An 11118-nucleotide genomic window follows, 5' to 3' on the forward strand; every position below is an offset into this window, starting at 1 on the left:
TGCTCACTCCATCGGCTAAAAGAACAAAAAAAAAAGTTACTCACTTTTTTGTGCTGACCAAATTGGCTCTCGACAGATGGTCTGCTCAACAATAAGCCCATAACAAGTTACTTCAATGCAAATTATTGTGTTCACCGGTTTTCTCGATCAATCCATGTGGAAATGGCAATAAATAGAATATTTTTAAATATTTAATTTAATTAAATTTTAATAAAATAAATTTAGATACTATAAAATTAGAATTAGAAGGGATTCGATTCTGATAAGTTTAGATTTAAATTTTAAATGGTGGGTATATATTTTTTCAACGCGTTTAGATTGATAATTAATTTATGTATGAAATATATGTTTTATAACAATATTTATAATTTTTTATATATTTTTATTTAAAAATTGAAAATTATATATTTTTATAAATATTAAATATTTAAATTAATTGATCTATTTAAAAATTAATTAATCTATAAATTTTTAAATTTAATAATTTATTTAATAATTTACACTTACAAACTCAATCTAATGGTAAATGCATCTGATTAAATCTGGGATTTCAAATTCTACTATTTTAATTTTTAATTTTTATTTAAAAAAATATTATATGACAATTTAATTATATAAATACATGAGATTTCTCAGATTTATTTAGATATATTTATCACCATATTAAATATATAAATATAATTTAGTTTGATTTTTTTATTTATTTTAATTTAATTTAATTTTTAATTTAAAAAATTTTAATTTAATTTTAATTAAAAAAATTAAAAAAATAAATTAATTAATGATAATAATATATTATTTTTAATAATATAATTTATATTTAAAATTAATTTAATTTAATTTTCATAAGTATTAAAATTTTTATTTTTATTTTATTTAATTAAATTTAATTTTAAATCAAAACTATGTCCAACAAAATGAGTAGAAACTCCGATTAAAGAACTCAACCACCTTTATTGATGGGATCGAAGAACTTGGAGTCCAATAGTCATTGACAAAGAACATTTTTAAGAAATAACTTTGTTGAGGGTATGGAAGAACTTGGAGTCCAATAGCCATTGACAAAGAACATTTTTAAGAAATAATATTTCAATTATAATTATACGAACCTCATAGTTTTTTATTTTAATTTTTTTAAATTTTTATAGATATTTTCAATTTAAAATTTTTATAATTATATATATATTTTTATTTCTAATTAGTTATTATTAATTATATTTTTATTGCGTATTTATCTTTTTTAATTTATTAAAAAAAATAAGGTAGAAAAATGTAATTAAATTAAATATGAAGAATTATACCGTATAGTTTAAAAATATACATTAAATTAATTTAGAGACCAAATAATATTTTTTAAAGGATTTTGAAAAAAAATGAAAGGAAAACCAAAAAATAAGAGACAATCAAGTTTCACAGCAATACCACCCGACCACTTCCATCATGGCAGTCCTGAAACTGACCATGGCATCTTCCTTTTGCTGCAAACCCTACAAATGGGCCCGCACTGTCACTGCCACCTCCCCCTCTGCCTCCACCACCGCCTCCTCCGCCGCTACTGCCGCTCCCTTTATTACACCTCACATTTCTTCTCCGTCGCTAAATTTAGCCCTAAACAGGAATAGAAGCGATTGGCGCAGGTTAACCCCCTGCCCGTCCTTTACCTCTAATAGTACCTATTATAATAGCAATGGTAACAATTTATTAGGGTTTGCTTTTTGTGGCCAAAAGCGTTTTTCTCTATTTTTTTGCAATTCTAGCTCCTCCTCTAACGCTCCAAAAACTGGAGGCTTCTCTGGGTCCGATTCGTCGTCTACCGAATCGGGTCTAGTAGATATGGGATCCGAGGACAAGGTTGACGAGATTGATTGGTACGAGAATAACAATTTAAGCAGTCGGAATCAGCCGCCATCGCCGTCTTTGCAAAATCATCATAAACAACAAGACTCCTATAATAAATTGCTTACGCTGCCTACCGTTTTAACCCTCGGTCGTGTCGCTGCTGTGCCGCTTCTCATTAGCAGTACGTTCCATTTTTTAGATTTTTCTTTGCCCCATATTTGTATAATGAGCATAATTTTGATTCATTTAATTGTCTGATTTTTTTGGTTGATTAAGCCTGGGTTGCTTCTTGTTATTGTATTGTATCTATTTTTTTTCAATGGCCAGTTGGTGAATTTTGATGGTTTCATAGTTTGATCTTGGCGGCATTTCTTTGCTTCGTTTGTCTGGGTTTTCCAATTCAATTGAACGCCTGCATTTCTTCTTTTTATTGCGGATTTTTTTTTCTTGTCCACGTTGATGTGGTGATGAGGAAGTGAGTCTAATTTATAGGTGTCATACTTGTAATATCTAATGTTTATTTGGGGTTTATGCACTGTATGGCATCAATATTTGATTTGGTGTGTCAAAGTATTTGTATGATCTCTGCTAATGATGCTATAGTTGTAAGAATCTAACTGGCATTATCCAGCTACCTGCGTTGCCTTTAGGGATTATTTGGTTCATCTTAGAATCAAATGAAAGTGGGGGTTGGCTGTGGTTTTCTATCCTTTGCCATTAGAAATCAGACCATAGAATCTCACTTTTGGATTTGTTACTCATTTCATCTAATTTCAGGTGGAAATGAAATTTGATTATTGATGTACTTATCAAAATTAATGATGCTATATTTGTAAGATCTAACTGGCTTTATCCAGCTAGCTGCATTGGCTTTAGGGATTATTTGGTTCATCTTAGAAATCAAATGGAAATGGGGTTGGCTGTACCTATCCTTTGCCATTAGAGAATCAGGCTATAGAATCTCATTTTTGGGTTTGTCACTCATTTCATCTAATTTCAGGTGGAAATGAAATTTGATTGTTGATATACTTATCAAAATTATTTTTAGCCCATTTAGTTTGCCCTCCAAAAACTGAAAAGTGGAATGGGAATCCTGGAATGAGATGTCTTAAGTGACTTCCATTTCCATAGCATTTGCAGGATGAATCAAATGGGACCTAACGGCATTTGGGTTCTGGACTTGGAAAAGTGTTCTTTCCTAAAAAACCCAAAAGCTAATATAGATGGGCTGGGATTTGAGGGGATCTAACACCAATTTTTTGCTCTCTAGCTTTCTATGTGGATAGTTGTTGGGGGAGAACTGCTACAACAAGTATTTTCATTGCTGCAGCAGTTACTGATTGGCTTGATGGATACCTAGCTCGAAAGGTATAACTAAAATGGAGTATAATCCAGTCAAGGATATTTCTTTGCAGTTTATAACCACCAGATAATGTTATTCATAATTAATTGAAGTAAATGCTTAAATGCTTTTCAGATGAGGTTAGGCTCTGCCTTTGGTGCATTTTTGGATCCAGTGGCTGATAAAGTATGTGTTTCAACGATATAGTTTTTGCTTAAGCATAGCGAAGTAACCATTTTGATTAATTTTAACTTGTAAGAATGATTTGAGAATTCATATTTGATTCTTATGCTGGCTACATGCAGCTTATGGTTGCTGCCTCGTTGGTCTTATTGTGTACTAGACCTCTGGAAGTCGCATTCTTTGGACAATTACCATGGCTACTGACTGTACCATCAATAGCCATAATTGGTCGGGAGGTAATATTGTTGCTTGGAATTATTTTGCTTTAACTGTAATGGCTTTTAGCACTTCCACTTGAGCGGGCTTTCCCATTGGAGCAGTTATTTTCTTTTTCATTGTTTTCTTTAGAGTTTTGCTTTTAATTGCTTTGGGGTTATGTGGGATACTTTTGTTTGATATTTTAGGATTTGTTATTTGATCTGACAAATCAATTTCCTGCCTAATTGCAGATAACTATGTCTGCAGTAAGAGAATGGGCTGCTTCACAGAATAGTGAACTCCTAGAGGTTTGTTTGCTGTTCCCTGTGCTTTTTAACCATGTCTTTCTTTCTATCCAAAACTTTTGTTTGAATTTCATCCTAGAGATGCTTCATTCTTAGCTATAATTAAAATCTTAAGAATGAAATGTTTACAGGCTGTTGCTGTTAATAACTTGGGAAAGTGGAAAACTGCGATACAGATGATTGCACTAACCATCCTCCTGGCTACCAGAGACAGCAGGTACCTTAAACTAATTTTGTTTCCCAAATATATTGTTCTTCCTGCTGTTGCAACCTAGTCTCATTACAAATTGGTGATGCATCAAAATAATCATTTGATCATTCTCTGAGATCTCAGATTTTCTCTGTTTCTGCCCTTTCTTTCTTCTGCAGTCTTGGAGGACCTGGGATTTTGGTTCCTACTGGTGTTATTTTGCTTTATATCTCAGCAGGTCTTTCTGTATGGTCTTTAGCTGTGTACATGAGTAAGATATGGAGAGTGTTGCTGAAGTAGTTGACTTGGCCCGCTTTGTGTATTTGCTCTTTGCCAAGGTTTCTGGATATGTTATGAAAGGGGAGGTTATTCTTTTATTGAAGAACTCCCCATGTTTAGATTACTCTTTTTTATTGAAATTAGTGATATAGCTATTATGATGGCTCTCGAAGGCTTACTGATTTCTGAAAATATGTTCCCACGATACTGAAGAAATGTTAGTATGTACATGGCCAAACAAAAAGTCCTTTTCACTTTGTTGCTAAGAGCCACTGGTGTTGTTAAGAGGCAGATTGGAGCTTCCTGTATCATTGATGCAGTGGGTGGATCTCGGTAGATACACATTATGGGGTGATTTAGTTGCTGATGGAGCTGAAGGAAAATTCCGATTAAGTTTGATGTGTATACTAACGGAATATGCAACATCAAGTATTTATGAGAGTTTTTTTTTTTGGGCAGATTTTTAGGAGCTTGTGCTCGATATATTCTCCATACTGTATAGAATCTTAGCATAAGATATTTTTTTTGTTCTGCGGGAGAGGATTAGGATTTGAATCTCGACTTTCAATATTATGTGAGACGCTTGATTATCAGATGAATGATTCCTTGGTGCATCAACAATTGCTTTGCAGGTGTATCAAATATGATCATGCAGGAGATGATAATGATCTTATTTGTGAGTTTTTCCGTTGCAAACCAAAATTAAATCACCAAAGATAAAATTATCAGCATTATACTGTTTATGGACTTGAGAAGTCTTCAAATCTCCATGCCTGTAACAATTCAGAATCCACATTCTTCATAGCAAGGCAAGGTTTGAATCTGAACCTTCAGATTTTTCACATGGGGATAGATTGCTTTTCTCACAGGCCTCAGTGCGTCAGTAAGGAGTGTGGAGGTACGATATGATCTAAGTTAATTTGGCCATAGCACTGTCAAGGAATAATCTGTTTAATTGGTAAATGGTGACGAAGATAAAGCAAATAGCAGAATCTTCAGATTGTTGAACTTAAGAGTTCAGGGAAAAAGTAAGATTGGAAATTGCTTCCTACACCATCACAGGATATGCAAGACCTGTACTAGTTTATATGGGGCCCGTATAAAGGCTTTTGTCAAGGCCTGTAAGAAGTTTGTGAAGCCTGTGAATTGAAGAATGTTGGGTTTGTGAAAGCAACTGCCGAGGCACTAGGATGTAAGCCTTACCGGGGTGCTTGGGATGCTACCATAGACCTACAGAAAAATGGTGCAGCAGAAACCAGGATGAGCAGGAAGTTGGATATGGTTGTTCTATATGGCTGCAGGGTAATAAAGGCTCACTATGGAATGTCCATCCAAATAGCCAACCACATTGATAACAGAGAAGTGTGAATCAGTGCTTATTGATATCAGAATACACTGGCGTTGCAAACCTACATGATTCTAAAACAAAAATATATCAAACATGGGATAAATCTCGTCAAATTATAATACTTCCCAGGAAGAAGATATGTAGATGTAAATGTATAACTTCCTAACTGTAGTAGGAAAATTCTGACTTCAATTATCAGATTTCATAGTTGGAGAGAGAGGCAGAGTTCAGAGAGGAGCCTGCACCAGAAATAAGATCAGATAAAAAAAAAAAGTTACTCCTATCATTTCTTACAATCTGTAGTGATTTTCCAAAATTTAAAGTCACAAGCAAGCAGACAGAAACAGAAAAAAAATACCAAAAACCGTTTCTTGTAGGTTTCAACATGCTCTTTTGGATCTCGCCGGGTTTGATTGTAACCCTCATTTTTCTTCATTTCCTGCACACCAACAATTTATAACATGATATGCAAGTAAATAATCAGTATGCATAAACTTCACATTTACCATGTTTCCACTATTATGTTAAAAATACTTATACATACACATACACACACACATATATATAGGAGTTCATGGGAGCAACACCAATCCGCTTTGCCAAATTTTATTTCAGAAAAGCCACATGAACTTACTTTTTATCTATACAAGAAAGTTGCTTCTGATTCACTTGAAAAGCAATTGGATGGAAATTCGAAAGACAATTAATTATTCTGATGAAATATTTTTGCAGCCTCCTCTGATGTGCAAACAAAAAGTTCTGACTCAATTAACTACAGTACAACATATAATTAATTGCCATCTATCAACTGAACCACTATAGTGGCAACCAGTAACAGGCATGGTATTATAGAGACAAAGTAAAACAAAGCCGGTTGATGAGGATCACATTCAGGTTTCCTTATTTTTAATCTGTATGCTTGCCTAGGTATCCCAGAGCTGAATGACTTCTCATATATCTAGATTAGCTGATAACGAGTTACAATGCTTTAAAATTGAAATACCAAATTTATGTTGTCTATACTTCAGGTATCTGATATAACCAAAGACAGAAATCACAGAAGCCATATGTCAAATTTCTAATATGAATGCAAATAAGAAGACGAGAACAGGGGAGAGAACACAATTGAGACACGGTGATAAACTAATACAATCACAAATGAATCCATATTTATGATGAAAATAGACATTATGAAAATAATATTCAATTAGACAGTCGATTCTTGATTTACTCCAATAAACAAATCTTTTCTTTGCTCAACAAATCATTTATCATTATATGATCTGATTTGATGTGATCAAAATACACAAAGTAAATATACTTTCATATAGTATAAACGAGAATTCACCCCCTGATGTTTAATTGGAACTCAAGATTAATTGGAACTCGTCATGGATAAGGAAGTCTACAAATTTTTGGTTTTCAAAATAAATATCCTACTGGAGCAGGAATTCATATACTCGAATGGAAATGGATGTAAGACAGTTTTGTCATACCTCAATCCAAGCAGATAGATTAGGCCGGCCTTCAGTGATATCATATTTCCTTAAATCCAACAAGGCAGGCTGAAATCTTTCAATGAATGGAGCATATGCAATATCCACCTGTGGCAAATGTAGCAAAAGCTCTTACTTGGTTAGTTCAAACAGAAGTAAAAGACAAAATCCCAGTTTTATAATCTCACAGCCAGATATTTTGTTACCTATAATCTGTGATTAAAATAAAAACAAGCCAGAAATTGGTGTAAACTAGATACTAATCCACATGTATAGGAATCTTTTTATCCTTACCAAACTGAACTGGCCAAGGAAAAAGGGTCCATCATCATATTTGGAAAGAGTAGTTTCGATGAAGTCAAGTGCAGTACCTGGGGCAGTACATCACTGGCGTCAGTTTATATATGTTAATAGTGGATTAAGAATAGTTGAAGGCAGCAAAGCAGGCACCAAACCTACCAGCTTCACTTGCATCTCCTTTGAACAAGGAAACTAGAGCTTGGTTGAATAAGCCAGTATAGGCAAATAACTCTTCTGCTAACTCTTTCTTTGCAGTATCCTGTGAATCAGAACATGATATATTTATCGTAATAAAGGCTTAAATCAAGAATTGAAGATGCTGCGAATCTTACATCAGGGAAAAGTGATGGCCCATCAAAGTTACTGTCAATGTACTTGATCAAATCAAGAGATTCTCCTTTAACTTCATTATTGTGTTCCAGTGAAGGTACCTGCATAAGTACCACGCATAAACAATCCGTAAAGAAGAAAGCAAAAATAATTTGAGGAGAACAGAATGAGAAACTTACAAGCTCTAAATACTTGTATAGACGGGCACTAGAAATTCATGGAATAAATAATCCTACTAATTTTTCATCAAAAATTGCTAATACAACTGGGATTTTATTATTAAAAACAATCATTCTTGTTCTGTAGTAACACTTATATGTATTTGTTTTCCACATCCTAGGACCGATTAGTGCATTGCTGCATTCACTGGTATATGAGAAATAAAAAAAAGAAAAAAGAAAAAAGAAAAAAAAAAAAAAAAACTTAAACAAATTGCCTTCACATAAACTCACCTTGTTAGGAGGGTAGACTTTTTCCTTATACCAGGTGGGCCTATTTTGCAGATCAACAGGAACCAATTTTATCTTGTCCTGCAATCCCTGCTCTCCCAGAAAAAGAGTCCAGCATAAAATAAAATAGACCAAAAGAGAAACATTAACTTTGAGATTTTTATCTGCCTTAGATTAGATACACTTAGGAACATGAATTCCCACTCAACCAATTGGCCAAGATATGATTGTTATATCTTTAATATCCGATTTCTAAAGCGGGATCATAGGCCAATGTAAAGAAGAAACCTCACAATTATAGAAAGAACTATATTTGAACTTGAATTGATATTGGATATACACTATACAGATTAAAAAAACTACAACCCAAGTTAAGTTTGAGAAACAACCTTACAGTTGCGAGTAATCCACACACGCTGGGCATATGGGCATGTGTACGATATATACAACCTTAAACATTCACCCAACGATAAGAAAATTTACTATCTGTGACACTTTAAATCAAATACGTACAATGCATATATCTCACAACAATCAACTAAAAGATATCACGGCATATTTCCAAAAATGCAAGCAATAAGAATTGGGCCATACCTGGTTGTTCCGTCAAATATAGGAGGTGGGTCTGAAGTAGAAGTTAGAGCTGGCGGGAGATCCTCTTTCCAACTTCTGTACAATGAGAGAGTTTAGAACTTACAATCCAGTTTCTCTTTGATTTCCCAGAAAACAAACAAGTGAAAAGGACATGGATTTTTCATTATCTTTTTCTTTAATTTTCCCAGCTACCAAACAAACTTATTAGGAGCTTACCCAGTAGCCATAGAAGCCGATGTGGGTGCTGGTGCATCTCTTGATTTCCTCAGAAAGGAAGCAACTTGATGAAACTGAAGTGAATGAGAGTGTAATTTGATGGGATTTTTAACGTTTGCGAAGCTAGCAGAACTGTTGGAGATGAAAGAGAAAGAGAAATGGGTAGAAAGATCCCTTGAAGACGTCAGTGGTGACGAAACATTGAAGTAGCTAACTGCCAATGCCGCCATTTCTGGTTAGCTTCTCAGAGTCCACTGGATTGTTGGTTAAGAGTCCAAAGGGACGGGATGAATTACTTACGGCCACATTCACAACAATTTTTTTTTTTCAATTAGATTTGGAAAAAAAATAGAGTAATTTTTTTAAAAAATGAAACTTTTATATTCACATATATCAATTTTTTTAAATAAAATTCTTAGTTTTATAGCTTTTCAAAATTTTTAATTAATCTTTAGGGAATAGTTTTAAGTTATTTTTATTATTTTCTTTTACAATAAAAAATTTACTTTCAACCCTTTTCCAAATAGATAACAATCAATTTTTATAATTAAAATTATATTATAATTTTTTATAACTAAAAATTAAATAATTATTCATTAATCATATTATTATAAATTACATGAATACACATACTAAAATATTTTAAAGTAAAATAAAATATTACATATATTTTTAATCTTTTGTTTTCTATTATAAAATATATGACTTCTTTAATTTTTATTATTAACATGCGAATGATTTTTTTTCTTATTTTTACGGAGAAATAAAAATATGTTTTAAAAAAAATTTTAAAAAATAGTTAGGTTTTTTTCCCACCTCAATCATTAAAAAAAAGAATGATAATAAATTGTGAAAATAAATTTTTTTTGGCTTTTCCCTTTCAAAGGAAAAAAAATTGAAGTCATCATAATTTTTTTTAATTTAATGATCAAAAATATAAATTTTTAAAGAATAATTAAAATTTTTAATTGAGATAATTTCTATTATTTATGATGATTAATGGAATTTGGACCGCGGCCTGCTACAACCTAAATTTTAAGAAGTCTAGGACAATCTGGTACAGGTCCACAGCTTGTATGAGATGAAACTTAATCTCTAAGGTTTGAGCCGCGGACCGAATAAAATTCAAAGGAGATCGATGCAGATGAGCCTGAGCAAGTACCAATAATTGTATCGAGACAAAATCCGTAATAATAAGGATAGTGTCTAAACAGGGTCAAGAGAAATTAAATCGTGGTTTGATGAGAATCAATATCTTATACTTACAACAATCTGTCCGTATGAAGATGATAGAGAGTAAAAATATAAAACAGAGAAAGCACGCTCGAAAAGGATAAAAAAAAGAGATTGAAATAAAAAAGGAAAGTAAATATAAAGACTAAACTCTTCAAAAAGACACTTAATCCTAGACTTATTTTTGGATCTCAATCATCAATATTAATTATAACACTTAGTTTATTTTCAATCAATTAAATTAATAAAATTACTTGCATGATATCAAATTTAGAATAAATTTAAAAAGAATGAAAAATTACATGTAATGAGATATGTCAAACCCGCGTGCATAGATGGGAGAAGAAAGATCAACGACTATATCAAACCTGCATGCCAGTGGAGGTTATACCGTTAAATGTATCATGAGTCGAGATATCCATGGCAATCCAAGACAAAGACTACGTACAATAGTTTAAGCCTCTGAAAGCTGATTAAAAAGAAGGGACTCAAATAAGTATTACCAATTTTACAAGACTCATGGCAACGATATAAACAATTACTACCAATTGATACATGAGATCAAGAGGTTGATTAAGAAAGGTCATCTTCAAAACTTCATGAAAAAAATGGAAGGACAAAGGCTACAACGGAGAGAGACCAAAGAAAGAGCAAGGAGACAGATCAGAGCGCCCATGAACGACAACTCCAGTGGCATGATCAATATGATAGTGGAAGAAACCGGAGGTTGGATGAGTCGAAAAGGAAAAAAAAAGAGAAGGAATGGAAATGAAAACAACATGGAAGTCGTGTAGATTGTGGAGCACACCCCGATGA

At 32.8% G+C, this 11118-nt stretch overlaps 2 protein-coding genes across 3 annotated transcripts; one reads left to right on the plus strand and one right to left on the minus strand.

The window, feature by feature from the left end:
• The first annotated feature begins 1389 nt into the window (after positions 1-1389).
• Positions 1390-5924, plus strand: LOC110619285 (CDP-diacylglycerol--glycerol-3-phosphate 3-phosphatidyltransferase 2). The gene is made up of 7 exons (XM_021762625.2): positions 1390-2020; positions 3110-3207; positions 3317-3367; positions 3487-3600; positions 3814-3870; positions 3999-4084; positions 4237-5924. The coding sequence occupies exons 1-7, from the start codon at positions 1441-1443 to the stop codon at positions 4355-4357; spliced, it is 1107 nt and encodes a 368-aa protein (XP_021618317.1). The 5' UTR covers positions 1390-1440; the 3' UTR covers positions 4358-5924.
• LOC110619286 (protein IN2-1 homolog B) lies at positions 5661-9397 on the minus strand. 2 transcript variants are annotated; one of them, XM_021762627.2, is made up of 10 exons: positions 9070-9397; positions 8854-8925; positions 8649-8709; positions 8263-8349; positions 7813-7911; positions 7640-7739; positions 7475-7551; positions 7181-7288; positions 6043-6123; positions 5661-5923 (listed from the first exon to the last, which is right to left on the minus strand). In XM_021762627.2, exons 1-10 carry the CDS (start codon positions 9297-9299, stop codon positions 5912-5914), a joined length of 927 nt encoding a protein of 308 aa, XP_021618319.1. In that variant the 5' UTR covers positions 9300-9397; the 3' UTR covers positions 5661-5911. The 2 variants fall into 2 exon arrangements, with proteins under 2 accessions (XP_021618319.1, XP_021618318.1); XM_021762626.2 differs by having other exon boundaries at positions 8854-8928; positions 9070-9394.
• Between the last annotated feature and the right edge of the window lie 1721 nt (positions 9398-11118).

Source organism: Manihot esculenta, chromosome 7, assembly GCF_001659605.2.
Source record: "Manihot esculenta cultivar AM560-2 chromosome 7, M.esculenta_v8, whole genome shotgun sequence".
NCBI classification, from domain to species: domain Eukaryota; kingdom Viridiplantae; phylum Streptophyta; class Magnoliopsida; order Malpighiales; family Euphorbiaceae; genus Manihot; species Manihot esculenta.

What these genes read in the sequence shown, in the direction of transcription:
- LOC110619285 (XM_021762625.2), top strand. Translation starts at nt 1,441, where the DNA reads ATGGCAGTCCTGAAACTGACCATGGCATCTTCCTTTTGCTGCAAACCC. An exon ending in ATGGATACCTAGCTCGAAAG is followed by an intron (nt 3,208 to 3,316) that starts GTATAACTAAAA and finishes AATGCTTTTCAG; the next exon opens with ATGAGGTTAGGCTCTGCCTT. An exon ending in TAGCCATAATTGGTCGGGAG is followed by an intron (nt 3,601 to 3,813) that starts GTAATATTGTTG and finishes GCCTAATTGCAG; the next exon opens with ATAACTATGTCTGCAGTAAG.
- LOC110619286 (XM_021762626.2), bottom strand. Translation starts at nt 9,299, where the DNA reads ATGGCGGCATTGGCAGTTAGCTACTTCAATGTTTCGTCACCACTGACG. An exon ending in TCCTTGGCCAGTTCAGTTTG is followed by an intron (nt 7,289 to 7,474) that starts GTAAGGATAAAA and finishes CATTTGCCACAG; the next exon opens with GTGGATATTGCATATGCTCC. An exon ending in ATCTATCTGCTTGGATTGAG is followed by an intron (nt 6,124 to 7,180) that starts GTATGACAAAAC and finishes GTTGGTGTGCAG; the next exon opens with GAAATGAAGAAAAATGAGGG.